Consider the following 25,387-nt stretch of genomic DNA (forward strand, 5'->3'; position numbering starts at 1 on the left):
ATCGTCTATGACAGTACAGCCGTGTACCGTCAACCAAACGATTCACTTGGCATTCGGACATGTGGCGTTGGGACGTTGAGACCAGGGGGTCGCTGATTTCTACAAAGTCAACCGCCATAAACTTCAGACGAGACGGGAAATGTGTTTCCTGCGACAACGTGAGAGAACACTGCGCCTCGTCTCAGGGCTCAGGGGTCCCATATTGGGGGCCGTGGGGGAACATCACCTTGCAGTACGATCTACTGATAACCTCACAGGTGTCGCCACCCAGGAGGACGGAATCACCGTACAGCCGGGTCATCACCTTACCTTGTGGACACAAAACAAGATACGCCCATCGGTGACCCGGGCTATTGTCCTGAGCCACGGACGTTGGTGATCAGGAATGATCTGTTGTCACTTGTCACTCACTGGCTGGGCCAACAGTGCTCTTGGCTTCTGTAATTTTTCAGACTCTCTGTGCCAGTTCAATCCCACATGCTGCGACTCAGGCAAGCGGACGGGATCGATCCGCTCGCTTCATGCAAGCACTCAAGCCTCTCGGCCTGTCTCTTTTGGGCCGGTGGCCAGTGTGTTTGGTCGCTTGCCAGTCAAGCCGGGCAGTTTGTTACATGCCGTATTAAGAAGAGAAGCCGCAGCGATCGCTCCGAGATGAAACAGTCTTACCGCTGACTGATCTTCATCTGAGGGGACTCACGGTGGAAAGCCTCCCTCAGTCTGGAATCCCCCGAGGATCGCTTTTCGGCGCGATGCACAATCACTGCTCGGAGTTGACAGACACGGAAGGTCGCTGACCGAATGTCGCTCGCTTGTTTATCCCTACGGAGCAGCAAACGGATTGCATCAACCACAAGAACACTCGACATTCTTGTTTCTGGTCTTGAGATGATGAGCGCAGGAAACCTGAGAGGGACCATGCCTTTTCGTCATGATCATCGCAACTTCACCCTTGCTCATCCCATCTCGGTTCCCACGGAATAATTGCGGAACCAATGACGGCGACAACCGATCGCGAAAGGGGGCCTACGACGAAGTTTCGAAGACTGGATATGCTGAACGTCCCCAGTTCAGACGAGCAAATTCTGAACATGGAAAAGGCGAAAATCAAATCACACGGGTTTACAGGCCGAGTCTTCCATCAGACACTGAGCGAGCCGTCGAAAGTTGCGAGCTAGTTTTCTTGGCTGCGCGGATCATGGACCGCATGCCAGTTGCCATCCGTTGACATGTAGGTGCGCAGCTGCATGCCGTCCAAGAAACATTGGCAAATACCGTGTTGCCCGTGTGCTTTGATCGAGGATTACCCGTCCAGCCCGTACTACGCGGCCGCTCAGGAAACCTTGGAGACGGATTCCGAACCAGTAGGTCACCACCGACTGTCTGAATCGTTGAGCTCGTGTTTCGCGACGATGACGACGCGACACTCAAATTTTCTGGAACCTTGACGTCCAACATTGAACAGATTGAACAGCTCCTCAATAAGGAATCCCAAGCTGGGGGAGCCTTTGGGTACGTGTTGTACATGTGGGATACAGAGCCACATATTAGGAATGGAGATCCATGTCGGACTTTGGACGACGAACGGCATCGAGGAACAGAGTGCCGGTGGCGGGGTGTACCCAGGCGAAAATAGCAGCGTGGGAAGAGCAGAACGTGGGCCAAATACAAATCGGTGATGGAAGCACCGTCCCAGCGGGGGGATAAGTGATGCGCAGCACGACAGAACGGTCACACATGAGCCTCTGCAATGACATACAGCAGCAGCTTTTAGGCTTGCTATATTGGTCACTGGGCGAAGTTTGTGGACTTGACTGTAGTTTGAGTTGCTCCTGTCCAACAAAAAAGCAGACAAGGCGGCCATGTCGGGCGGCCTTCCTTCGTGTTCGGTCTTCGACGCTGCCAGCGACGGTAAGCAGAGCGCAGAGTTTGCGGCTGGAGACCGCCATGGATCAACCGACGGAAGGGATCCGGGATGGAAGCTTTTGGGACGTTTTTCTTCTCGCAGTCCTTGGACGGTCGGCGCGGAAGCGAGGATGACGGGGAACAGAGCGTGGACTCCGGAGGGGGGCCCGCCCAGGATGAGCTGCCTGGATACGTATGCTCACCGACGGGATACCAGTCCGGAGAAGGAACAGCAGACGTGAATGATGAGCGACGGATCGCTCTCGCCATTCCCTCTCCGAGTAGTTGAGGAGCACGGCAGGGAGAAGGTGGCCTGTCCGGGTGCTCCAAGCCGCCGCCCGCCAAAGGAGCGAAGGGATGGAATGTGCCAGACGAACTTCTGGCATTATCTTGGCCTGGACAACCGGACTGGACAGCTCACTCGCGCGCTGAGGCCAGTCCAGACCTGGCTGGTGAATGCATCATAGGGAACGCGACACAGGCTCGTACAAAAGCATCCCGGAAAAGTGGCCAGCCACGAGTTGCGGCCAGCATGGAATGGTCGAGTACGTTGACCGGCCGCTCGTTTTCACTTCTCACTGCTTCGGCATGGCCCGCAGAGTAGGTCCCGCCAGCCCGCCAAACGCCAGAATTGGCAAACGGCACGCGTAACTCTCAACGGAACCAAGGACGGGAGGGCCTTGCAAGGAAGAAGCAAAAGCACAGAAGAAGGGACGAGATAGGGGTGTGGTGGTTTGGCAAACGACTCGTCAAACTAGTGCGAAAAGCTGTCAGGGACAGAGCTGCAAGAGCATCAGCAGCTTGTTTTTCTTGCGTCTGCCTCCCTTTGGAAGCTTATACGACAGCTTCTCCAGCTATTTTTACTCGAACACAGCATCAACAGCTTCAATGCTGTGTTCGGCCGGGTTGGGCTGAGCCGAGCTGAAGGGGCTCAGCTTCAGTCACTCGGTACCTGACTAAGGCAGTCACAGAGTGTCGAGCCAACCTTGATGCGACAAGAGCGTTTTGAATCGGGTTGCGACGAGCACAAAGAGCGCCAAGGGCCACGGCAGAATGACAATGACAGGACGACATCAGGCAGAACAAGGATGCCAGAGACCCATTCAGAGGAAGCTTCCGGACGTGGAACTGGAAGCATTGCATTCAGAGAGAGGACACAGCATGGCGACATGGGGAGAGGCATCCTTTGGCGGGTGGAAGGACGGATGGGCTGCACCCCTGAAGGTCAGCGACCCCTGGCCGCCGTGGTCATCAAGGAGGATCCTCGCAGAGGCGACGACAGTCAGTGCAGCGGACAACAGGAGACAAGCTGCCAGCATCGATGGAGACGGGGATGGACTTGAAGTGTTCCGGTGAGCTAAGGTGAAGTGAGAGGCCGGTACGTACAGCTACAGCCCGGCTACAGCCCAGGGCACTTTTACCTCACCAACGGCTCTGTCTGTGGACACTGGACACATTACCTCAGTGCCTGACCTCACTGTCGTATCTTTCCTCTGTTGGGGTGCGGCGAAGGTACTTTTTACGTTCTGGCAGAGGTCCAATCTGCCCGAGTGGACGGACGGAGATGGGTACGGCACACAGTGTACCGACGACACGGCGCAGGTACCTTGCACTCATTACATGGTGCTGGAGGAGCCTCTCGTTCATTTTCATTTTGCTGCTCAGGTGAGCCGGCGAGATGTACCGGCGGCATTCCATCTTCTTTTTTCCCACTTCATTTTCTTTTCCCATGTCGCGCTGGTCACCTGTTTCGAGGGCATCGACACCATCATCACAGCACCACGGCTGCAGAATGCAGAACCTCGCAAGCAAGAACTGATGTGCAACTGCTGGATAAGCATCGCTGAGTAGGATCAGCAGCGACGTGGACTAAGGACAGCCCGGGACAGCACATGTGCCTGAAAATAGAGAGTAAGCAGCTCGGGGACACAGACTACGTCCTCATCGGCGCCCATCGCCTTGCGTTAGGGTTCTCCTTGAAGCCAAAAGAGGCCATACTCGCTGCCACATCAGACTTGAACACCACCGGCCAGAAGCCACGACTTGGCTCTAGTCTCCGTTTGGTGCAGTCCCCAGGTCCTCTCCTCGACAGCCGCGGACCAAAAGGAGACCAGGGACGGACGGATTAACCGCCTCGATGCGATTGTAACAACCTCAGGAGCTCCCGTCCGTCCCGCTGTCCTTGGGCGCTGGGCTCTTTTCTACCTAGGATCGAAACGATGTTTTCCGACGAGAAGCTGCCGTCTTCGAATCCTTGGCTGCTTGCTTGCTCGCTCCCGGGTCGCATCATCACACTCTCTGGCTGCGCGTTTGCTGCAACATGAGGTGGGATGGGTAAGGTGCGTTGCCATGCCTCTCGCCTTACGCAGTACGGATACCTACCGCGTAGAGGTATCCCCGTACGCACCTCAACCTCAGCTCAAGGAGACAAAAGTACGTAGCCAGGAACCCGCCGGCTCCTTTGAGGAACGGTACGGGTACCTGGCATGGCATGGCATGGCATGGGACGGGGCAAGGATCAGAGAAGGCATGGGCTGGTACCTCACGGCATGGGCCTGGCATGGCATGGCTAATTCCACGCTCCCCCGGGAGAACATTGAAGGGGCCTGGCCTGGGACCTGGGGCCTGGGGCCTTGCCGTCTCGCCGGGGAGGGGGTGCGCCTCTAACTTGCTGGCTTGCTCTGGTGCCGGCGCTGGTGCTGGTGCTGGTGCTGGTTCTGCCGTTGATGGCGTTGGCGTCGTCCATCGACCATCGAAAAGAGGTGTGCTGGGTTGATGGTCGCAAATCCCAGTCCCCAGTTCCAGTCCCCATCCCTTCCCTATGGTTCCCTTTTTTTTGCCCTTTAATTTTTGGAAAAGGAACCAAACCTGAGGAACATTACATGGCCCCCCTTCCCTTCCCTCCCGCCCTGACATTACATTGCTCCAGACGGGACCAGAGGCAAGGTACCTGACGCTTTTCACTGTCATTGCTTTGAGGGAAAAAATTTCCCATTCTCTGTCGGGGCTTCTGAAATAAGAGTTCATAATCCTCTCCCTCCCATCCGTCATCTCCTACTTCCACTCTTCTGAATTCCTATCCTCACTCACCTCTCTCATCCTCCTCAACATCTCCTCCATCGTCTTAAAGAAGAAGCGATAGGCTCTGGTCTCCTTCACCTCCTTTTGGCAACCAGCATCAACCATCATCACACCGACTAAAGAGAAGAAGCATCATCTTTGCTCTTACACGCCCGCCCCCCCTTTTTCTCCTGCAAGCTCACCGCAGTCTTTTGGACCAACCTTCGCCCACACACGCCCGCCTTGCCTCACAGGATAGCTTCTCGCGCGACCCACCTGCAAACTGCCAGTTTCCCAGCTTCTTAGCGAGAACCTGCAGCAAGCCATCCCTCGTCTCTCGTCTCGTACCGTACCGACCCGGGCCCTTTTCCCACACGCCTCGCACCCGTCTCCAGGAAGACGCAGCAACGCGCACAAGAGGGAACAAGCACAAGAGGGGGATATCAGAAATAACAATTCGCACCGGGGAACCCAATAATTCAAGACCCGATCCCGACCTCAGTCAAATAATATCACCACGACACAGAGGCAAATCCGACAGCAGCTTCCGAGACCTGCGCAACCGCCGTCCCAGCATCCTCGCCAATACATCTTTCAATACTTCGTCTGCGACTGCGCAAAGCATATTCTGCCCGAGCCATTCATTCCTCATGCAACGGTGCCGATAATTCCTCCCTCGCTTCCTCCGCTCCGCCTGTTTTGCCTCAGCTGCTCCCTCTTTTATTTTTTTCTACTCCTCTTGCGAAACAACCGAGCAGCATCGGTTACGCCCAATTCGGCAACATACCCAGGCCTCCTTGCATCATCACCGCTTCTTCGACCCCCGTCAACTTTCACCAATCCCCTTCTCTGAAGACGATTTTCCCAAGTCTTCAAGGGCCGCCTTTCCAACACGTCGCACTACGACGTCCTGAATTGTGAGTCAGAGCTGCAGCAACAGCATCCACTAGCCAATTTCACCCCTTGTGCGCATCTGCCCAGGCCTTACCGCGGTGAGGCCCGGCGAACTTCATCCTCACATCGTGCTCGGCTTATAAAGTCGGCGCCTCGCCCTCAAAACTTTCTTTCTTCCTCAGGATCCAAACAACATCATCAATCATGGCTAACAAGCAACTTGGTTTTCAGAACTCCCGCATCAACGCGCCTTCTCGCCGTTTCAACCCACCTTCCACAATGGTTGTCAGAGAATCCACCGGTGCCTCCAACATGGGCCGTGGTGCCTACGACACGACCGGAGTGCAGAAGCCGCCTCCCCCTCGCCCCAAATGAAGAATCACCTTTACGCCGGGCCTGACTATGCGACGCACCGACGTGCCATGAGCATGATGAACGACACACTTCCTTCGCCCGCGAGCCTCACGGCCGACGCGCTGGCTACCACCACGCGCACCGACGGGACCAAACCCGCCTCCCGTCCGGCGCCGCGTCTCATTCGAACATACAACACACACACAACATTATTCCTACAACACTACTAATACTGGCGGTCTCCCTTTCCACCTGTACCACCTCGTCTGTACAACGCCTGGCCGATTCTGCGACAACATTACCATACGACATTTTAATACGCATTCCTGTCCAAGACTAGAACACACAACGGCTCGGAGCCACAACTTGCTTCCCAGCAGCAAGGCGAATGGGAACGCTCAATCACGGTTTTCATGATGTGGCATCGAATTTTTTGGATCTTTTTTTTCTGGGATCGATACTCCCAGCTGTACTTTTTTGGGGAAAACAACGGCAAGGCGTTACAACATAGACGGATCTGGGTTTTTTCTGGGATTCTGCCCTAAGGATTGGCTCCTTCTGGTTATCCATCCTGTCAGCTCTCACATGCTGCATCTGGGGGTCCCCCCTCTCGACCTTCTACGAATCGACGTTCGGCGGCAGCAACAATATCCCCGGCGGATCCATTCCAAACAGTCGGTGAGCGGCCAAAGACGACATGGTCGGGCAGCAACGCATGACAACGCAACCACCACCCTCGACGCACATGGCTCGTAGCCGCCTCAACCGTCAAACGAGGGTGTGAGACGACAATCTTTCTTTTTTCTTCACTGGGGAGGGGTTTATTTTGGACATGGGCGAAAAGAAACGTGCGAGTTGGGGGCGATTGGATTTTACCCTTTCTTCTTATTTCCACTGCGTTTACTTTTGGGCACACTTGATCTGGGACGGGTTACAAAAAATTCTGGGATACGGGCTGGGAAAAGAACTGATTCGCATATAGACCTTTTTTGTTTTTGGCTTTTACTTTTACTCCTGTACTATTACCCTCTTGTTTTCCCTTGTTTGGTTTTCTCTTCTGCAAACTCTCCGGGCTTAGGATACCTCACGGGTCCCCCCGAGAGCGAGATCACCAAGGACATGTCAGCAACGCTTTCCTATTACTCCTAACTTATTCCCCCCTGACCTTGTCAGAACAAGGCAAATGGCGATTTGAAGGATATCTATCACTTTTTTACACACACCTTTATTCCCCAACGCGTGTCGTCGTTTTTTGATCTTTTCTTTCTCTCTCTTTTGTCTGATACTCGAGACCGAAACCCCCCTTAAGGCTTCGCGGCCGAGTCTTTAATGTTGGGAGCGGGCTGGGCTGGACTCAGGAGAAGATAGATACCCCGGCGGCAGTAAAGCCAGCCCTCTTTTAGACTTATTTTGAAAGAGATGGATGGGCTTCACAGCGCCAATAACATGGAAAAGCATATTTTATCAATTTTTGAAGACTTTGATTATCATCATCATTGTGTGAATATATCCCAATGACATGAAGTGAAGCTAATGATACGGCAACCCTAATTACACCACTCGGTTGGATATTTGCGACGCACACAACAATCACCACGCCACGCAGTGTATGGCTGATCTGGTATTTCGTGACGTAGCGCACATTTCCATATCGGTCAGACTGGTGTGAGTGTGTGCAGGATGCATCTCCAGACCGACAGGGGGTTGCGTGGGTTTCGCGGAGGACGTCTGCATTCCTGATCTGGTAGACTGTATTGGACGGCCCAACCAGAACGGAGGGTGAGCGCCAACCGAGGATGAGGAGGAGGAGGAGCAGAATGCAATGAGGCAGGCGGCGAAGGGAGGAAGAATCAATCATCAGAGCATGGTCTACGGGTTGGTTCAACTACCTTGGTCAATGAGAAAGTGTCATCGAATCGGACGCCGGAGAGACAGATGAAAGGCTAGACGGGTGATGTATCCGGGGAAGGAAGGGAGAGGTGAGACAGACACCCTCTGATGTAGATGGGGATTTGGGGAGGGGGGCGTGGGAGGTGGATCGGAAGCCGGGGGCGGATATGCGTGTGCGGGAGTGTGGTTGTGGTTGTGGTGGTGGTGGTTTGGGGTTGTTGTTGGGCTGGGGTGGCATTTTTTTTGATGATTTGCTGACAACCTATCTGTAGACTGCGACGTTGTTCTGCGCCGCGGGCCCCCTTCCTTCCTTTCTCGGACTTGCGATTCTTTCCAAGAAGAGAAGGATGGTGATGCTTTACTGTTACGTACGGATACGCGTCTGCTTTGCTGCGGAACCTTCATGTCATGATCTACGACGACCTGGTCCACAGCCGCGCGCCGCCGCCCAGATTCGCAGACAGACAGACACAACCTTCACCAAGCAAGGGCGTATTGTCTCAGCCTTTAGGGAGTTGAAGGGAGAGAGGTCTGGCGCTTATGCGCGCTCGCGCTGCATTGTCAATCATTTTAGCCTATGATCACAACCCGCCACCACCACAGATATTCCGAAAAGGGCAAGAGTGTTCTTTTCTTATTCGTGGTGGGAATGGGAAGAATGTCGTAGATCGTGCATAACGCGCGAATTGGTGCAGCCGGGGAAGACATTCGTGCATGGAGGGGAGGAACCATGCAGTGGCAGCGTGGCTTACTTCGTTTTGCTTCCCTTTTTGTGTGATTCGTTACTTCTTTTTACGGGATATAAAAAGCAAAGAATAGCAGCAGCATATAATACGGGTTTAGTTTAGAGCCCCCCCCGGTCGAGGGTTCGGATGACATGGGAAGGAAAAAAAAGTGTTTCGATGTTTTGGGATGCTTTTTTGCTACGCCAAGCCCTTCATGAGAATGCGACGTTGGGACACACACACGTACGCTATTTTGGATAGTTGCCGGGTTTTTGCTTCTTGCGTTTCCGGCCGCCAGGCAACGCGACGACAATGCGAGATGCAGCTGCTTTTGTTCTTTCGTTGTTCCGGGACCGGGTCGGGTTGTGGTGGTTGGTTCCCCTACGGCCCGGATTGCATATGAAGTTGCAAAATGCGATGCGACGCTGGGCCTTTTCCCCGAGATTTGAATGACGACGAGTCGTAATGGGATGCGCCTGGAAGTGGCCGTGTCAACTGTGGGAAGGACGGATGGAGTTTCCGGTGGCGAGACCAGTCTGTTTAGCTATGCCTGAGAGATATTGATTGATGATGGAGTACTCCGTAAATGAGACCGTGATTTGCGATTGTTGCGCAAACCGGGCGCTGTGGTGTCGTTACACGCGACGCGGTGGTCGTCGACGCGTACCTGGCATTAGACTACGGGAAAGGGGGCGATTAAATCGAGGTGGCGATGAGCTACGGGAGGATTTCAAAAAGGTGCGGTTTGCTAGCTGAGATGATAGCGCGCGTACTAGCAAACCAAACGGAGGGACGATGCGCGGGAGCGAAAAAAGGGGTAGGTCAGCTTGGTCAGGTCAGGCACATTCGCATCACCAGTTGCATCGAATTGCATCGCACACCACCACCACCATCATCATCATCACCAACCAAACAGCAAGAAGGAAAGAATAGGGGTGTGGGTGGTGTGTCGTGGCAGGAAAAAAAAAAAAAAAAAAAAAAGGAACTGCTTCGTCTTCTGCTGCTGACGGGCTTGCTGATGGCGCTAATGCAGCGGCGGCGTCCCGGGAACCAAAGCGCTGGGACCTTCTTTTTTGTCTGCTTTTTTTCTCGTTGTCGCGTCCGTTTTTGGTGTCTGCGTGCCTTCGGGAGTGGCCCGCGGTGGACCCGCTGCGTGTTTCTGATTTGTGTGGCCAATCAGACGTGCATATAGACCCGCTTTATCTTTTTCTTTTTAGGATGCAAGGTGAGGCCAAGGTGAGGCCAAGGTAAGGCCATCCCGGTGAGGTGAGCCCTCACCTCGTCACCGAGCTCACCTTGGCAACCGAGGGAAGAGAAAGACGGCAATTGGACTTTTGGTACCCGGGATGCGACAGAATCTCAATGTTGATCAAGTTTGGTTTTGTTAGTATTATTGATCGACTCTTGAGCAATCAGGTACCGTTGATCTTGCTGGAGATTGTGATTGGTGGATGAACTCCCCATGGATGATCTTTTCTTTTTCTTTTCTTTTTTTCTTTCCCTTCATTTTCTCGTGTTGCCGTTGGTGGTGTGAAGCAGCCCCTTCAATTTGCCAATTTGCAAGCCCCCCTCCCCCTTGCGACCTCCTCGTCACCAACAACGGCGCATTTTGTCTCGTATTGTTTGCGACAGAAACGGTTGTTGGTTGGTGATTCTGAATGTCTCTTTGTTGGTCTTGTTTGCCCATTGACGACGATTCGAGAAGTGATGGACAAGACGAAGCCGGTTCAGGGGGCGCGTGTTTGTTGTTGTTTTCGACCAACCAACGAACTTCCGATATGACTGCCGTTGGTCGCTTTTGGTATCCGTACGCCACGACAAACCGTACCCGTCGTCCGCATCATCTCACTTTGCGTTCGGCCTTATCTCTGCTCTGTCATGGAGGGTTACATTGCGGACACACACAGAGTCGCAGCGACGCCCACGCAGATACAGGCACACAGGTCGGTTCGTCCAGATACGGACGGATACAGCTTTCCAACCGGGAGTTTGGGAGCGCTACGGATACGTACCCGCGACTTCCTTCTTGAGTCTGCTGCAGCAGCTTTCCCGTCTTTCCCCAGGCCATCAGTTATGGGGATTCGGGGATCTGGAACGAAGACGTATGTAGGTACCTCACGAATACACGAACGTCCGTCTTTCTTTTCGGGTATGTGTCCCGGCCGAACGACGAGCAAGCAAACATGTCGTGACAGTTTGATTGTCGAGACAAGACACCCGTTCAACAGCCGAGCAAAAGCATCGACGACACTCCTAGCGTCAACGGTAACGGCAGGTGACGGACGATGGCCGGCACGGGGCGCGTTGGCCGGCGTCATTCACTCAAACTCGTCGCAGAACGTCCTCAGCCGCGACTTGGAGGCGAGGCTATGCGACTCCCGTCGGCCGAGAAAAGGGGGAACATCGAAGTTTCGGAAGCCTCAACCGTCGAATCTCAGCTCACTCGGGCCCGCGATCGCACGGCCGACCACGCCACGGAGGGAGAAACCACGTCCTGTTGCATACAAACGACGGACCCCACGAGAGCATGATCTACGGCTCGGTAGAGTCTGACGCTGCGACGTCTTCGCCTTCTGCCGTTGAAGCCCCCTTTTTTGGAGCAGCCATGTTGCATGAAAGTCGGGCCAAACATCGAGGAGTGAACCCCCCCACCCCACAGGATTTGAGGGCGACTGAGATATGGATGGAGATGGGGACATTTGACAGCCAGAGATCCTCCTTTCCACGTTTCAACCCGTCTTTTCTTGTGGTTGAGTCTTCTTCAGAGTGTGTCCACGAGCAAACCCCTGCCGGTCTTCACAGTGAGACTTTGGTGGTTCCCCAACCTCGCGGGAAGAATTCTGCCCTCGCCTCCGTCTTTCAACCCCTGAACTTCTCAATTTCATATCCCTCGGTGGGCTTCACTCGGTATTGAGGGTCCATTCGGTGAGTGAGAGATACAGACAGCAGGAGAGACTCCACGGCCTCGACGATCACGGGAGGGTCTGATGTCAAGCGAACTCGAGCCAAGAGGAGCAGAGCAGAGGCCCTCATTCCCAAACGCTCCAAATTTCCCAGGGCTGTGGTTTTGGAATTCTTCTCTCTGGCTTCTTTTCTTCTTCTTTCCAGGCCAGGTGCAAGGTCAAAGTGCAAGGTCAAGGTCAAGGTCCGGGTCCAGGGCCGTCACAGTGTTCCCTTCCCTATTTAACGCCGCCCCACCGAGAGAGCCATGCCATGCGGACAGGACGCCGCATCCCGGGGCTTGCATTCCGGGTCCCCGGGGCCGCGATGAGAACAATGTCGTGTTGTTTTCCTTCCTTTTTCCTTCTTTTTCGGCGCACACCTCCACTCCTCCTCATCCTCCCCCCGGTCCGCCTCGTCCACTGGGAAACATTGCCGTCGGCGACGGACGGCAAGGATGGGGTTCCACACCCGTGACAACGAAACCACACGAACACCAAAATTCACATTTCACATATCACACACCCCCCCGGCTGAAGCAGGATCCCCACTGCTTCTTCTCGCTTGGCCTCTGCTCCTAATTTACCACGTTATTTCCAATCTTTGGGTTCTTCCTTCTAGCGGTATCCTCTTTTTCCTTCTTCTCGCCTTCTTCCGTGTGCCCTGCGCGAAGCCATGCAACCAGACAATTCTCGAGACTCCACCAACAACGCAGCTCACAGCTGCCAGCGCACCGTACCGCGAAATCCCCAATTTAAAAAAAAAACCGTTGGGCTGCTGTGCCCATGTCCGCGGCTCCCATGGATCGCCTCACCGGTCACCGCTGATACTGCTGCTGCTGGGTCGACACGCACACAAATCCCACGAGACACGCTACCGCTCAAGCGCCGGGGCGGCTGCTCTTCCCCGGTGACATGGGCGATGGTGAAAGTTTCTTTCCCACGCGCCATCAAGGGACGAACAATGACCCCTAAGGATGTTGACTCACCGCGCTATTCTGACAGATAATTCTGATCCTCGGTCTACCTTACACCGCACTAGCAACTACCGTGGGAGTCGGACAACTGGCAGACATGCCCCCCCTTGCTTAGCACATGCCGCTCATAGTCGTCACCGCTCTCCTTGACCGCACAATGATCCTTTTCCATGATCACACAAACACACACGACACACACGCCTCCTGGCCTTGCTTCGGTGAGGCCTCACCGGTTTGTGGATATCTTCCTATCCCTCCCCCCAGCCCTGTCAAACACGGGCGGTGGAGGCGCAACTTGTCTGATATTCACTCATTTGCCGGCGCCCCATCCATGGAACATCACCATCCTTCTAGAAGTCAAGCATTGAACACACGCACACGCCCCGAGTCGTTGGGTCCTCGATCCCAAATCCCTGCCGGTATCCGTACTCCCTCCCCTCCTCGGCCCTCCGTCACGGTGCTACCGAGTCCCAGGCTTCAACACCACAAAAAAAAAAGACACGTCCCCGTCAACGCCCTGTCGATGTCGATCCCGGGCGGTGAGGCTTGCTAGGGAGAGTGAGAACCTTCTCTTCTTCCCTGGACGGGGTCGCTGCTGCTGCGCTGCGTACCCGGCTTGACCCTGCCCGTCGGGATTGTGACAGCTCACATGGGGACGCCAACTCAGATTCCAGGGTACACATCGCTTGTTTCCTCTTCGTCAGTCAAACCATCCAGCTGGTACCTTCACGATGGAGACCCGAGGGGAGGGAGGGGGGCCCGGGCGAAGGGGGAAAAAAGGGAAGATCAGTGGGATAGTGACGGGGCGGCGGTTCTCCAGGGGAGGGGTTTGCTGCAGCAAAAAAACGACGACCTTCTAGAAGGCCCAAAGGCGGTGAAAGAGGAAGAAAAGGGGGTTTGAGAAGGGAAGCGGCGGACAACTCACGTGCGTCTCACCAACGGCATGCCCTCCCGGACCCTCGACCACTCATCCAAGTCCACGTCGACGAACCCGACCGCCCCCTCGGCGCCCTCCTCCGCCCTGCCCTCGGCGTCCACACCGCCGAGCTCGAGCCTGACGGTCCCCCACGGGTCGACGACCATGCTGTGCCCGTAGCTGCTGCGCCTCGCGTTGTGCGCGCCGACCTGCGCCGCCGCGACGACCCAGCTCTGCGTCTCGACGGCCCGCGCCCGGAGCAGCGTCTCCCAGTGCGCCGCGCCCGTCTTGGGCGTGAAGGCCGACGGGTACAGCAGCACCTGCGCGGCGCCGGCCCCGCCGTTCTCCGGGAGGAACGGGCTGCGGGCCGACGCCGCCGGGTGCGCGAGGGCCACCGCGGGCTCCGGGAACCGGAGGTCGAAGCAGATGAGGCTGCCGACGCGGCCGACCGGGGTGGGGAACGGCGGCGTGAGGCGGGTCCCGGGCTGGACCGTCGCGCTCTCGCGGAGGGGCCCGTAGTCGAAGAGGTGGAGCTTGTCGTAGGTCGCGGCGTGGTTGATGGTGCCGTCCGCGTCGATCCAGAGGCTGCGGTTGAGGAGCTTTGCGGGTGTCGGGGAGTCGGCGGTGGCTGGCGCCGGGACGTGGATGCCGACGTTGATGGCGAGGTTGTGTTTCTTTGCCTGTTCTTGGAGGCCGAGGACGAAGGGTGAGGTGGACTGCGGGAGGGCGAGCGAGAGGGATTCCTGCGGGCTCGAGGCGATGTAGTCCGAGGCTTCGGGGAGGAAGAGGACCTTAGGTGAGTGTCAGCTTCACGCCGTCTTCTGCGAGGGGAGTGGTGTTTGAGTTGCTACATCAGCCCTCAAAACACAACACCTCTTTCGACTTCAACACATGACGACCTGGGATCAGAGAGATACCTTTGCGCCACCGACGGCGGCCTTGGCCACCAACCTCACGCACTGCTCGAGATTATGCGACAGCGAAGCGGTCGAGCATATCTGACCAACAGCCTTTCGAGAAGTCAGCAGGGTTTCATCCACACACACCCACGTGGTTGTTATATCCGTGAACGGGGGGCATTCGAGTTCATACCGCGATCGCCATGTTTTATGAGACGAGTTGCTCAGGATCTGGGATATCCCTGGGGTAAGACAACGGTATGAGATGGTGTGATGAGATGGTAGATTCGCCACGTGGGATCCGGGAAGTTTTTGTAATTGGTGCTGACGACTAACTGCGGGCGTGAAGTTGGCGATTTGTTTCATGCAGGTCGGGGTGACGTTGAGATGTGTGAGAGAGAGAGAGTTGTTCATCGGGTGTCGTTGTCATGCTTATCGCTGCGCTTATCTGGGACGAGTGGGTGGGTTATGGCGGGGTAAGATGGTGTCGCAATCCCGATTGTCTTCCCCGCCATCTGAGAACACACGAGATGACTTTGATTATCTCGAATGACTTTCTCAACGTATCACTCTCGTTTCCGTGTGCCAGGTGTTCGAGGCTTATCGGTGAGTAGGTAAGTTGTGAATGGAATTGGAGACTAAAAAGACGGCGATATGCATACTGCCATGGTTCATACAGCTGCAAAATAATCACAGCAAAAGCGTATTTTAAGGCAATCATATGGATCTCAGAGAGCTCTTCTCATCGATCTCAACAGCATCTTGATGGACGATGTTAGTTCCTATCAAATTGAACCTAACATCCCTCACAAACCACCACCGCCCTCAGTACCACTCATCACCATCATACCCCCCATCCAGCTTCCCCTCCTTCTCCAGCCGTCCCAGCGCCTCCTTACACCTCGCCACCACGGCCCTTCCGTACTCGGGCCCGATCGGCGGCGCCGGCTTGCTCGTGTCGTTCCTCACCCAGGGCACCTTTCTCATCTCGGGACCGCCCGCCTTCGCAGCAGCGTCGGCGACGCCCTTCTTGATGGTCGCGAGCGCGTCGTCGTCGAAGGCGGAGCCGAGGATGATGGCGCGCGGGGCCGCCGCGTAGTTGCCGGAGCCGATGGCGCTCGAGTCGGCGTGCGTCGGCGGCGGGGTCTGGCCGGCCAGGATGGCGGGGATGATGGCGGCTCCCGAGGCGGGCGTGGTGATGAAGTGGATTACTGGGGTGTGGGATCCGATGTCAGCGGGTCGGGCCGTCTTGTCAGGTGTGTGTGTGTGTGTGTGTGTATGCAAGTAAGTTGAATCACTACGTCTCATTGCATCGGCAGAAAAGGCTTGAGTTGGTGGGGTGATGGTGGTGGTAGTTGTGAGGCTCACCTTCGTACTCGGGCTTCAGGCCCTCGATCACGCCCCGGCCGATCTGCTCCGTCTTGCCGCAGCAGATGACGGGGATCGGGGTCTTGTTGGCTTCGGGTGCCATTTCGAGGATTTCGCGCAGAGAGGACGGCGCGTGGGCGTCGTCCTCGGTCTCTGCCTCCTGTTGTCTTCTGAGCTGCCACTCGTGCATTTTTCCGGCAGGCAAGTTGGTAAGTCCAATTGTATTTTCTTGAGTATGTCAACACTCCGATTGCAGTAAAAAAACAGAAAAGCCGTCTTTTTGTAGTTGGAGAGGAGAAAAGATGACTTCTCTAAAATGACAATGTCTCACGTCAGACTGAGCCGGGCTAACTAAAAAATGGCTTGTTAGCGAGGCCGCGGGCATCAAGTTACCCGTCGGCGCCGAAAGTCCACGGAATTAGCAAAAGCGACGATCACTTGCTCCGAATCAGACCTTCACATGCATCGTATACGACATTGGACTCGTTCAAACGTGTCTATCTTATTTCTCTATGGGGTATGTACTCTGCGGCTTAACTCATCAACGGCATTACTTTCCGCATCCTTTTGAACACTGTCGTCATGTTCCGGTTATCTCACGGGCTACCACCCCACTCAAATCAAGCAGCCAAGACCGTTCTGGTACAGGAAGTCGGCCATCTTGCCGGTCACCTCGTCGTGAGAGTAGCTCTGTTGCAATGGTCAGCGGTGAAGTATAAAGGTCATGAAAAGAAACTCACAAGAGTTAGACCATGGCCAGCATCAGCGACGATGTAAGCCTCGAAAGCGCTGGCGTTCTGGAAGATCATGGCAGACGACGCCGGGATCGAGGGCAACTCCGGGTTTCCGGTGGCGAGGCAGTCTCCACCGCAGAAGGGAATATCGCGCTCTGCAATATCTCATTAGCACTCATATTCACTCCAACCAACACCCAAACACCGACTGCCACTCACCTCCAGTAATGATAAGAACGGGCTTGGTGAAGGCATTCATCGACGCCGCCTCGCCCGCGACGGTCAACAACTCGCCCACCGTCACCGGCTGGCCTCCCTCGTACGCCGCGGTGAGGATCTCAGGGTCGAAGTTGTTCGGGCCGAAGAAGTTGGTCTGCACGGCGCCCTCCGTCCCGCTGGCCAGGTACCCGTTCGAGTAGTTCATGCCCTTGAACGCATCCAACAGATTGGCCTGGACAAGACCGCCGCCCAGGATGAAGGACGCGACGAAGGTCGCGTTCTGCGCGAAGCCTGTCAGGATGATGCCGTCCGAGACGTCCGGGTACATGGCGGTCAGCGCGTAGGTGTGGCCGGAGCCGAAGGAGTGCCCGACGTGGACGACCTTGGCGAACTTGCGGTCCTCGAGGCCCGGGATCGTGCTGTCGCGGACCTTGTCGGTCAGGGCCCTGAGGGCGGCGACCTCGAGCCAGGCCTGGATCTCGTTGACGGGCTCGCCGTGGGAGGACTGGGCGATGCCGAGGCGGTCCCAGGCCAGGGTCGAGAAGCCGTACTCGTCGACGACGGGGCCGACGTAGCTGTAGTTGTAGGCGTTGGCGCTGAAGTCCCAGTAGCTCCGGTCGAAGCCGATGCCGTGGGTCAGGATCTGGATGGTGTTGCCCGGGCCCGAGTCCGGCTCGCAGTAGGTCGAGGCGAGCTGGTAGGTTCCCCCGACGTTGGCGTACTGCGATGGCGTGTTAGTCACAGACTGTTGTGTAAGGGGTGTTGGGGATGGACGAAAGGCGACTTACATCTGTCAAGACCTGGGCTGTGAGGTTGCCTCCTTGTTTTGCGAGGTCGAGTGTGAAGTCAGTCACATCAACATTCGTCTCCGGCGCCGAGATGTTGAAAACGCCGTTCCGCGCCGTGATCTCGACCTCGACGGTGATGTTCTGGCAGACCCTGGCCGAAGCCACCGCCGCGAAGGCAATGGGGAGGGTCGTTGAAATTAGGTTTACCATTTTCTCGTCTCTTGATATTATGTTTCGAATTAATATAAACAAAGTAAGAAGTCGATGCTTTTGTTTCAATCAATTCTCGTACACCAGATATCAACAAGGGGCTCCCAAGGTTATATACGCAAGAAGATCCCGAGACCCCCGCGATCACCGTCGCCCTCTCCGCAACAGGCTGACGGCAGATTGCGATGAGCCCTCCAGGACCCGTAGCGCGGGACCCATCACCACCTGCGCACCCATGATGTCAACAGCACACGGGAAAACAAAAAGAATTTGTGTTCTCCCCCGGTCATTTAGCTCGTAGGACCTCATCGTTTGAGTGTGGCCGCCATCATCGCACAATAGCCTACCGAAGCCAACCGGGGACCCAATCGCGGTCCGGCAGTCGTGCCAGACCAAGTCCGGCGGGCTAGTGGGCTAGTGTGGAAGAAGACATGAGGCGTTCCGTCCACTTTCTTCTGTTGGAATTCTCAGTCAGACAGAAGGACCCGAGAAGTGGCCTCGGTTGCAGAGTGTCGTGATTCCAGATATGTTGCATGCCAGGTGCCGGAGTCTTCTCCGGCTTGGCTTGAGGTTGCCGAAAGCAGTATCGTCAGCGTACTGCGCCAGTATGCAAGACGAAATCAAATAAGAGAGAGAAAGAACGCCATTTGAATTCTTCCGCGCAGATGACGGCGGAATCTCCATGCGGACTGCTTAGTGAGGGAATGACGGCACCAAAGAATGCACTTGGGCTTACTTCCGTCTTAGTGGCCGCGCCTCAACCGAGCGCCATCGATGTCAAGACTCCTAGTCTATCGCTGACCCCCAACCCTTTTTGAGTATTTGTCAAACAAAAACACAGATTCTCAACGACGTGTCCACGTAGCAGAACACGAAATAAGAGAACGTGCCGGGGTATAAGCCGCGGGAACGAGGCGGTCCGGAGCCTTGCCCTGTAAGCATACAGACCATTGGCGACTAGCGGACCCTCTGGGTTGAAGAAACGGTCAAGGATCGCCGGGAAATTCCCCGGCGTGTTGATGGGCCTTGTCGGCGAGTGGATCCCGGGGGTTCCGTGGGTTCCGATGACAATAGTTGAGTACGTTGTGGTAGTGGTGGGTTGTGACGGGCTTTGTGGCTTTCGTGCCAGTAAGCGTGGTGACGATGTATGATTTCCGCCTATCATCGCGACGTCACGACGTTGAGATGAATGTACCTCTCATCAATAACTGTATTCTGTAGTCATGAACGCAAGCTTGTAAACTCCTGTCGACCATCGTCTCTACTGAGGCCCAGATGTCAGTAAAGCAGGGAAGTTCCAATGAAGACAACCCAGGAATTGAGATACTGCAAGTGTATTGTTTCAGGCGACGCTTGGTAATGGCTAAGTCTGATGATCTCCTTGAGATATTAAAGGTGGTAAAGCCGTGCGTCGCTCGCGTTCCTGTGACCAGCTGGTTGTTTTTGCTTTCCCCCGAGAGCTGCTAATAATGCAGCCGACCGCCCCTGACCATGCTGTGTGCGTAACGCCATGCTAAAGTGATAAAAATACAACACAGAGGAGAGAACCTCACTCTCACTCTAAAAGTTCCAATATCTTCCATTCTCACCAGGTTGAGCTTTCTTCTTATTTGGGGTCGGATGTGTCCATCTTGTCGTAGGCCGCCTGAATAGCCCTCAGTTCAACTTCATCACCCTCCAAGGCTGCCACCCAGTCTCGCAGCTGAATGTTCTTGCCCTTCTCTTTATCTTCGCGCCAGTTGCCGAGTCGGGCTCGGCCCTCGACCGTAAGCGCATGGTTCGCCGGAGCTGGAGGGCCTGCGGGTGCTGCTGCACCGGGCTTTCCGGGCGTACCGAGTCTCGGCGTGCTAGCACCGCTGGTACCTCCAGTCATCCATGAGTATGACTTGCCTCCCTTCTTCTTTCCGAAGAGGGACCCCGTCTTGGGCATGCCGACGAACATGCTACTCGTGATGTTTTGATTCGCGTGACTGCTGGCCTCGGCCTTCTTCACGGCGTCGAGCTTTTTCTGCTCCTTCTTTGAAATGCTTTTCTCGGAATCGGGCGCTGAGCCTCCCGGAGTTCCAGGTGCGACCGAGCCAGCGCGAGATGTCGTTGACCCGGGTTCCGCAGTGCCGTCTTTTCTGGCATTACGTCTTCTCAATCTTCTCTCCTCCCAATCTCTTTCACCCTTGCCAACCTCTCTGACGGTATGGCTCATGGTATTCGTAGCAGCGACCTTCTGAACCTTGGTAGGCTGGCTAGAGCTGGCATTCTCAAGAGGACCTGTGTAAAGTTAGCATGATGAATCCATGTCAACGCCTGCAATGACTGACGCTTCTGAGCGCGAGGACTGGAGCCGTCCTCAGTCCCTGTCATCGTCGCATCTGTTTCCTGCGTCTCTGGGGGAACGCTCTTGAGGGGCGCCGCGGCGACCTGCCAGTCCTCAGGAACCTCGCCGTGTGACGAGGTCTGGCGGATCTTGGCCACGCGGTTGCTGTCCTCGACCAGCATCCTCAATCGTTGCTTGGTGGCAAGCGAGAGCAACGCCAACTGGTCGACCAAATAAGCCTCCTGAGGAATCCAGGCACCAGTCGTCGTCACCATCGTGGAGTCAGGGCCTTTCTTGGTTGAGACCGTCACCGTCGGATTAGGAAACTCCTCGGGCAACCGCATTCGTCCCATGGGCTGGTTGTTGTTCTTGTGCTCCAAGTTCAGCGACAAACCCTGCTCCTTCGCAAACTTCTCTGCCCGCTTGAATATGATCGGAACCTGCAGGAATGCATTGTTGAGCTCCATAGTTCTCGTCTGTGCAAGCCGCTTCGCTGACTCCTGCCATGCTCTCTCTGCTTCTTGCGCAATGGCAGCGTTCTGGGTATTGGCTCCTGCCGGCTGGGCGGCTTGGTTTGCCGGACCAGCGCCGTAGAAGCTGGCCTTGTTTCCCGGTGGGTAGGGGGGAAAGCCGGTTCTCTGTCCATCAGGAACATACAGCTCGGAGAGGTATTGCTCTTCGGCGCGCAAATCGATACCTGTTCCTGCGAGCGAATCCGTTGGGTCGTACTCGTACTCCTTCTGAGGTCGATCTGCAGGGCGAGAGGGCGGACCCATGGCGCCGGGAGTAGACGGGTGCTGCATGACAGGCGTGCCTGGTGTGTTACCGAGAGCCAGTGTCGCGTTGGTGTAGGGTAATCCTGGCGGCGCCGGCGTTTGAGGTGTAGATACTTGAGGCGGAGGTGTTGGTCTCTGTTCCGGCAAAGCAGGTAAGGCCAGCGCAGGTGTGCTGTTGCCGTTTGTGTAAGGGGTAGCGTAGTTATTGGCAGCGGGTTGCTGTTGTTGTTGGTGATGCGCTTGCGCCTGCTGCGGCTGCGGCTGCTGCTGTTGTTGCTGTTGCGCGCCGTTATAAATCGGAGAACCGGCAGATGTCGCGGCAGCGGAAGGAGTCGCTGGGGCGCCCGGACTTGCTGCGTAGGGTGAAGTAGAGTATGGTGATTCGGGTTGCGGCGTTGCGCCAGGCGAAAGTCGCGGTCGTTTGTTCGGAGGGAGCGCGAAACCGGCTTGCGACGCGGAGGGGGAAGGAGTGGGCTGGGGAGGTGAGAAAGCCCTCTGGGGCATCTGAGGCTGCGGTTGCGCCATTATGACCGAAGCTCAGGCTAGATGACGAGGTAAAAGACAGGTCAAGAGGAGGTTTCGTTCAGACAGCACTCCGATAGCTTTGCAGGCCGAACAGCCTGGCAGTCCTCACGCGACGCTTCCCATCTGGCGTGTCGCGGTACCCTCGAAATTATCGATTTTCGAGATCGTGTGGGTATTTCGGGATACTCGCTGCAGCTCGAGCTCGATTTCGGCGTCAACGTGATGCTCCAAAGTCGTGGTTGTTGGGTGATACTATGCGTGACGAATTGGTAATATGCGGAAGAAGGAGCTGTCGCCAGAAGGATCTGAGGACCGCGTAAATTTAAAGTCACGTGATGCCGCAGCCTTCCGTACCCATTTTTCCAGGTGGTCCTAGCGCCCAGGCTGAACCGTCGCCAGACGTCAGACAGGTCCCCTTCTACCGCCAACTTTTTACGCGACGGCTGGCACCTGCGCGTCGCTCCCTGACTTGTGCGCTCTACAACTCCATTCCCCGTCACATCGTCGCGGGAACGTCGTCAACGACGACACATCGCGCGAACTGCTTGACCCATTGCGAATGAACTGACCACTTAGTAAAGACCACCAGTCGCTGGTGTAATATATCCTATCGACGGCCGGGACGCGAATTAATCTTCCCCTACCTACAAAAATACAATGGCTGCGAAACGGAAGGCATCGGCCATGGCGGCCACTGTCGCCGACGAACCGGTGGACCCGTCCGACGAGCTCATGTTTCTGTGTCTTGGAGGTGGCAATGAAGTCGGAAGGTCTTGCCATATCATTCAGTACAAGGGAAAGACGGTCATGGTACGCATGCTTCCTCTCTAGATTGTCGGACCCTTTCTAACCTGCCCCGCAGCTTGACGCCGGCCAGCATCCAGCGTACGACGGCCTCGCAGCCCTACCCTTCTTCGACGATTTCGATCTCAGTACGGTCGACGTTCTCCTGATCAGCCAGTAAGCCCCCTCTTCCTCCATTGCTGTCGGATTACAGGGCAAGGCGGTGAACTACTTGGAAATTATACGGGATCATGCCAGGCTCGGGACAAATGCCCTGATGGAGCCTCTTGCTACGTCTCTATGCCATTTCATCTTTGTACACAGAATCAATACAAACTTCTTTCTCACCTGCCTTGCCTTGCCATCCTTGCCGTTGTGATCGCTGTCTAGGAGTTCGTGTATACATTCATTAGAAGCCAAGGCACTAATAGACGATAGTTTCCACGTTGATCATGCGGCATCTTTACCATACGTCCTCTCCAAGACGAACTTCAGGGGACGAGTCTTCATGACACATCCCACAAAAGCAATCTATAAATGGCTCATCCAGGACAGCGTCCGCGTCGGGAACACATCATCGAACCCTACCTCACAACCAGTCTATACAGAAGCAGACCATCTCAACACGTTTCCCCAGATCGAGGCCATCGACTACCACACCACACACACCATCTCCTCCATTCGCATCACGCCCTACCCGGCCGGCCATGTCCTCGGCGCGGCAATGTTTCTCATCGAGATCGCCGGTCTCAAGATCTTCTTCACAGGAGACTACTCCCGCGAGCAGGACAGACATCTGGTCTCCGCCGAAGTACCAAAGGGCGTCAAGATCGACGTTCTCATCACTGAATCGACCTACGGTATCGCCTCACACGTGCCTCGCCTCGAGCGCGAACAGGCCCTCATGAAGTCCATCACCGGCATCCTTAACCGCGGCGGCCGCGTTCTGATGCCCGTCTTCGCCCTCGGTCGTGCCCAGGAACTCCTGCTCATTCTCGACGAGTACTGGGGCAAGCACTCCGAGTTCCAGAGATTCCCAATCTACTACGCCTCCAACCTCGCCCGTAAGTGTATGGTCGTCTACCAGACCTACGTCGGCGCCATGAACGACAACATCAAGCGCCTCTTCCGCGAGCGCATGGCCGAGGCCGAGGCCTCCGGCGACGGCTCCGGCAAGGGCGGCCCCTGGGACTTCAAGTACATCCGCTCCCTCAAGAACCTCGACCGCTTCGACGACGTCGGCGGCTGTGTTATGCTCGCGTCCCCCGGTATGCTGCAGAACGGTGTCAGCCGCGAGCTGCTGGAGCGGTGGGCGCCCAACGAGAAGAACGGCGTCATCATCACCGGTTACAGTGTTGAGGGCACCATGGCCAAGCAGATCATGCAGGAACCCGATCAGATCCAGGCCGTAATGTCACGAACGACCGCCGGCGCGCGCCGCGGCCCCGGGGGCGAGAGCGAGAAGGTATTTCTCCCGCGCCGGTGCAGCGTCGCCGAGTACTCCTTCGCCGCGCACGTCGACGGCACCGAGAACCGTGAGTTCATCGAGGAGGTCGCCGCCCCGGTCGTCATCCTCGTCCACGGCGAGCAGCACAACATGATGCGCCTGAAGTCCAAGCTCCTTTCCCTCAACGCCGGCAAGACCACAAAGGTCAAGGTCTTCAGCCCCAAGAACTGCGAGGAGCTCCGCATCCCCTTCAAGCAGGACAAGACGGCCAAGGTCGTCGGCAAGCTCGCCACCATCCCGCCCCCGACCTCCCTCAACCCCTCGCCCGATCAGCAGCAGCAGCTCGTCACCGGTGTCCTCGTCCAGAACGACTTCAAGCTCTCCCTCATGGCGCCCGAGGACCTCCGCGAATACGCTGGCCTGAACACCACCACCATCACCTGCAAGCAGCGCCTGCGCCTCACGGCCGCCGGCGTGGACCTCGTCCGCTGGGGTCTGGAGGGTGTCTTCGGCAGCGTGGAGGAGCTGCCCGAGATGCGCAAGGGGCATCCCGCGCACAAGGACTCCGTCACGAACGGCAACGGAGACACCGAGATGGAGGACGGCGAGCAGCAGGAGGAGGCCGACGAGGAGGTCGCGCGGCTGGTGGCGGCGTACCTCGTCATGGGTTGCGTGGCCGTGCGATACCGCAGCGACGGCGAGGTCGAGCTGGAGTGGGAAGGCAACATGCTTAACGACGGCATCGCAGACGCCGTCATGGCCTGTCTCTTCTCCATCGAGAGCAGTCCCGCCGCAGTCAAACGTAAGTCTCCGTCCCTCATACTTCACACTTCACCGCCTAACACAACCTGCCAGGTTCCGCAGGCTCACACAGCCACGACCACGACGTGAAGTCCCTCCCCAAGAACCCCCACGCCAACGTCTCCCCCGCTGAGCGCCTCGAGCGCTTCCTCATGTTCCTCGAGGCCCAGTTCGGCGCCGACAACGTCAACCCCGTCGCCGAGCCCCGCCTCCCCGCCCTCCCCGAGAACGGCGCCGCCGACGGCCAACAACAAGAGCAGACCAACAAGGCGCTCAAGGCGGAAGGCGAGAACGGCGGCGACGGCGACGGCGACGACGCCGCCATGGAGATGTCCTCCTCGGACGACAACGAGGCGGAGCAGGAGAAGAAGCTCGCGGCGCGGCGCCGGGCCGAGATTGAGCGGCTGCACAAGATCGGCATCCCCGTGCCGGGCGTCCGGGTCAAGGTGGACAAGATGGAGGCCGTGGTGTGGCTCGAGGACCTCGAGGTCGAGTGCAGCCACAAGGCGTTCGCCGACCGCGTGAGGCGGGTCTGCGAGCACGCTGCCGAGGTGACGGCGCCTCTCTGGGGATAGAGATAGATGCTCTGTTCGTAGTCCCGGCTAGGGATGGATGGGTTTTCCGTTTTGAATGGCGTTCTACTTTTAAGTGTAACATAGTCACAGTTTTAAGATCGGCTCAAGGTTAGAGACGCAAAGGACTCTATACTACGGCTACGAGTTTGAGAACTGAGAACTGTCAAGTGCGAAGTATTTAGTTGGGTGTTGATGTTCTGTGATGTAGCCAGGTCACAGAATCACGGCATGATCAAAACTGAATACGCCGAATGTCTAGTGCATTGAGCTACTTATGATACAGTAGGCTAAGGT

The 25,387-nt window shown here is 56.3% G+C and overlaps 5 protein-coding genes across 5 annotated transcripts; 1 reads left to right on the top strand and 4 right to left on the bottom strand.

Annotated features, from left to right (window-relative positions):
* Positions 1 to 13,662: 13,662 nt before the first annotated feature.
* Positions 13,663 to 14,970, bottom strand: CkaCkLH20_03839 (carbon-nitrogen hydrolase; the record flags this gene model as incomplete). The annotated part of the gene is made up of 3 exons (XM_038886558.1): positions 13,663 to 14,448; positions 14,575 to 14,667; positions 14,893 to 14,970. 3 exons carry the CDS (start codon positions 14,968 to 14,970, stop codon positions 13,663 to 13,665), a joined length of 957 nt encoding a protein of 318 aa, XP_038748400.1.
* Positions 14,971 to 15,381: 411 nt separating this feature from the next.
* Positions 15,382 to 16,114, bottom strand: CkaCkLH20_03840 (uncharacterized protein; the record flags this gene model as incomplete). The annotated part of the gene is made up of 2 exons (XM_038886559.1): positions 15,382 to 15,767; positions 15,925 to 16,114. The coding sequence occupies 2 exons, from the start codon at positions 16,112 to 16,114 to the stop codon at positions 15,382 to 15,384; spliced, it is 576 nt and encodes a 191-aa protein (XP_038748401.1).
* A 425-nt stretch (positions 16,115 to 16,539) lies between these two features.
* Positions 16,540 to 17,875, bottom strand: CkaCkLH20_03841 (uncharacterized protein; the record flags this gene model as incomplete). Its single annotated transcript, XM_038886560.1, has 4 exons — positions 16,540 to 16,614; positions 16,665 to 16,813; positions 16,878 to 17,598; positions 17,666 to 17,875. The coding sequence occupies 4 exons, from the start codon at positions 17,873 to 17,875 to the stop codon at positions 16,540 to 16,542; spliced, it is 1,155 nt and encodes a 384-aa protein (XP_038748402.1).
* Positions 17,876 to 19,481: 1,606 nt separating this feature from the next.
* Positions 19,482 to 21,487, bottom strand: CkaCkLH20_03842 (uncharacterized protein; the record flags this gene model as incomplete). The annotated part of the gene is made up of 2 exons (XM_038886561.1): positions 19,482 to 20,140; positions 20,191 to 21,487. The coding sequence occupies 2 exons, from the start codon at positions 21,485 to 21,487 to the stop codon at positions 19,482 to 19,484; spliced, it is 1,956 nt and encodes a 651-aa protein (XP_038748403.1).
* A 657-nt stretch (positions 21,488 to 22,144) lies between these two features.
* On the top strand, positions 22,145 to 25,093 carry CkaCkLH20_03843 (uncharacterized protein; the record flags this gene model as incomplete). Its single annotated transcript, XM_038886562.1, has 4 exons — positions 22,145 to 22,297; positions 22,350 to 22,447; positions 22,709 to 24,519; positions 24,573 to 25,093. The coding sequence occupies 4 exons, from the start codon at positions 22,145 to 22,147 to the stop codon at positions 25,091 to 25,093; spliced, it is 2,583 nt and encodes an 860-aa protein (XP_038748404.1).
* Positions 25,094 to 25,387: the final 294 nt, after the last annotated feature.

This window comes from Colletotrichum karsti (genome assembly GCF_011947395.1).
Source record: "Colletotrichum karsti strain CkLH20 chromosome Unknown Scaffold9, whole genome shotgun sequence".
NCBI classification, from domain to species: Eukaryota; Fungi; Ascomycota; class Sordariomycetes; order Glomerellales; family Glomerellaceae; genus Colletotrichum; species Colletotrichum karsti.